General features: G+C 32.9%; 1 protein-coding gene across 1 annotated transcript; it reads left to right on the top strand.

Moving 5' to 3' along the window:
- Positions 1-2,115: 2,115 nt before the first annotated feature.
- LOC133174867 (pineal opsin-like) lies at positions 2,116-3,465 on the top strand. The gene has a single exon (XM_061309974.1). The coding sequence runs from the start codon at positions 2,238-2,240 to the stop codon at positions 3,255-3,257; it is 1,020 nt and encodes a 339-aa protein (XP_061165958.1). The 5' UTR covers positions 2,116-2,237; the 3' UTR covers positions 3,258-3,465.
- The last annotated feature ends 210 nt before the right edge of the window (positions 3,466-3,675 follow it).

The following is a 3,675-nucleotide window of genomic DNA, read 5'->3' on the forward strand; positions in this document are numbered from 1 at the left end:
ATTATGAACTTTATATCTTCTTATTCTACGGATTTTCCCGTTTGCCCGATCATGACAAGGAACAAAAGGCGGGTGTGACCAGTCGACAGGGGATGCTTACTCCTCCATGGCACCTGATCCCAACTCTGATGTTTTAGAGGTCCGTGTTTGCTCTGCTTCCCCAGTTTGTATTGTTTCAATAGACTTTCCAGCTTGATTACTGTTCGTTATCTTCATATTTCATTATAAATATTATTATCCTTGTACATCATATCATTATTCTTGTATCTCATTTTCATTCTTACGTCACTGTTATCCTCGAGTCTCATTATATTTCTTATGAGTCTAACCATTATCCCTATTCCTTATTAATATCCTTATAGTCCTATTGTAATACTTTCAAGTATTATTATTATTCCTATGTCTTCTATTTAAGTACACGTTCATTATAGACTATTATTTTCTATTCCCTCACTTCTTCCAAAACTTTTTGTTTTTGATCTGGCCCCAGGACCATAAACTGAGAACAGACTTCAGTCAAAATTTTAAATCGATATAATTTTTGAAATAATTTTGATTATAAAATAAAAAATAAATATAAAAAATATATTTTTTATATAAAAAAAAATTTAAAAAAATCATATGTTTGAATAGAAGTGTTATGTACAATTGCAAATTTTAAAGCTAAAACGTTAAATGAAACTTAAGATATAAAAAATACTTTTTTTTTTTTTTTTTTTTTTTTTTTTTTACTTAAGTCTGTTTTCAGTTTATGTCTTGGGGCTTAATGAAGCCATGTACGAGCAATTTATCACTTAAGAATAGAAAAAAGGAGTCGTAGGTTGTTAAAAACAAAGCTTACGGTTTATACTGGTTTTCCCAAAATCTCACCTGTAAATAGAAATATTGAAATAAAGTTAGACGGGAATACATGTAGTTTTATATTCAGAATAATATAATTCGTAAGAAATAGTAAATGCATTTCCTCTTTTTCCTTAAGCTAAGATTTAAGAAATGTATTGCCGTTTCGCACCTTTGAAACCTTTGCTTGCAGTTCAAGTAATTTTTATCTTTATTTAAAATTGACAATGCAAAACTCTTCATACCGTATAACAGGTTATTTTGTTATACCTTTAAAAATTTGTTCGAATATATATCAATACTAAAAAAAAGGCTAACATTTCTAATGTTTTACTGAGCAGGCATAAAAAAATCGATGTTTGACCGCAGAGTGAGATATTAGATCGCTTACGTCACATAATGGGCATTGTCAGCTAAATCTCATTTGCATATGCTGTTGTTCGACATTCATGTATGTCAAAAAATAATAATGATAAAATAAATAAATAAAAGGCATAACAAAACATTTATTGACTGCGTTCTCGGACAAAATGCGCTTTGTCGACCCCTCGAACCAAACTGTTTGCCTGAGGCCTAACGGCCTCAGGTAAACAGTTTCGTTCTTGGGTCCGACAAAACGCATGTTACCCTCGAACCCAGTCAATACATGTGAATGTAGATTAGTGACCGGCAATTTACATGTTGTGATTTTATCCTTAAAGTGGATAATTATTATGAGTGTGACTAATTTTTAGCAATTTTAGGAATAAATTATTTATTTTCTATGACAGTATATGCGATTAAAATTATTGGCGACATTTATTTTTATCGTTGCCCATCGCTAATAATGCCAAAATAGATGGTCGCTAAAAAGCCGTTATACGGTATATAGATAGAGGAATGCAAATGCTGACGGTTTCATATCACGTCAAATTACTCTTCTTAACTGTTTTTATCTCTTAAAGCGGCATTTAATATTTTTATTAATTTGACTAATTCAGAAAGCATCAACAGTTTACTATTGTTCCCAACATTCATGTTTCATGGTTAGTAAAATGCCCATGCATGTACACTCAACTGTGTGCACAATAACGTTTTTCAGTACAGGTTTACGGGAAATTGCTCCGCATTATAAGTGTTCATATAAGTATTATAAGTACAGATAAGATATAAAAAATAATAACTTCCGAGTGATATACAAAATGTTGTATCTATTCAGCTTCCTTCACGCATTTCCTTGCCCGGTAATGTACACGTCTCACCAAGCTATATGAATCCGTGATTGTCCGTCTGATCAGACAGCTTGTGTACAATAAACTATGTCGTCGGATACTTCAACCGCAAATGTTAATCATAAACAAGTAAAGTAGAGATTCATAAACAACAAAATCTTATCATCTTTACTTTCATGGACAAGTATGGATAACGTTACCAGCCAAATTGCCGAGCAAATTAGACTGGAGCAATGGAACAATGAGATGTCGGTAGCGTTTCTCCCAAACACCATATTTCTGGTTTTTAGTTGCATCATTGGTGTCTTTGGGAACTCGTGCGTACTTTATGTTTATGGCGGCCGGCTTCGTAGGAAATACGAAGGGCGCTTCTTCGTCCCTTATTTAGCAGCAGCCGATTTAATAGTGATGGTTGTAGCTGTGGGGTTGAACATCTCGATAAATGTAAATCCCGTCAACTACAAGAACAGTGTCGTGTGTACAGGAGGAAGTTTTCTTGTGGGACTTATGTCTGTTTGGTCCATTTGCATTTTAATACTCATTGCCTTTCAACGCTACCAAAAGATATGCAAACCAATGACAAATCATATGACAAGATTCCAGATGAAATTGACCTTGGTTTTCTCTTTTATCATTTCTCTCCTTCTGAACGTAATTTTCATTTTTACAGTTGGATTGAGAGATGTGAAATTGAAGAATCTGAATGTAACGGGGAAAACATGTGAACGTCTATCCGAGGAGAGTCCGGTCTTGTCAATCGTTCATAGTGTTATTCTGTCGGTCTTCGCTGTTCTCAGTTGTACTGTACTAATTGTTTTATACGGACTCATCGGAAAAGCCATTTACCGGCATAAGAAGATTCAAAAGAATTCCTTGGAAATCAGAAGTAGCAGGAAGTCAAAGATCACAAGAATGTCGAAGACAACACTGATGTTTATGATTATAACAATTATTTTTATTATATCGTATATACCCACGGGAATCAAGATGATCGTGGAAAGCATTCCAGACTTTTCTACTGTTTCTCTACTCTGGAGATTCCTCACCACGTTTTTTGTCGTTAATCATTTTGCCAATCCCATTGTATATGCCTTTATGGATGTGATATTTTCTAGAGAGTTGAAGAGAATATTTCGTTGTGGAAAAGAAATATTACCAGGAGATTCTGACTACAGTGAGCGGAACGAACAAGATACTACAACATAATATTTATGATTGCTTTCAGAACAATTTGATCAAAGATATCAGTCACCAAGAAAACAATTACATGCTGTATTATTTAGATTATCATCTGTTGGAGTATAATGAATGTTTACAATTTATTAGTTTGTTTTCAAAGTAAAAAATAAAATGAAAAGATCACAGGAAAATTTGAAGAACATTTTGAAAATTTATGTATGTATGGCTTTTCGTTTTTATTGTATCATTGTAAAGTAATTAGTTGTGAAATATATAAATGAGTAATAATACTTTTTGAATTCATTGTAAATGCAATTAAAGTGCATACTAATTATCCAATGATGGCGTTACTTTGTTGTTTTATTTTTGCTGAGAATATTAATATCATTGTAGTCCTTTGGGACCGGGTCTTAGACCTTTTTTTTTGAATTTCGAAGGACACATA

Source organism: Saccostrea echinata, unplaced genomic scaffold (assembly GCF_033153115.1).
Source record: "Saccostrea echinata isolate AGI-Se365-2 ecotype Australia unplaced genomic scaffold, CSIRO_AGI_Sech_v1 ptg000060l, whole genome shotgun sequence".
Taxonomy (NCBI): domain Eukaryota; kingdom Metazoa; phylum Mollusca; class Bivalvia; order Ostreida; family Ostreidae; genus Saccostrea; species Saccostrea echinata.

Excerpts from the sequence above, each read along its gene's own strand:
- LOC133174867 (XM_061309974.1), top strand. The coding sequence starts at position 2,238 with ATGGATAACGTTACCAGCCAAATTGCCGAGCAAATTAGACTGGAGCAA.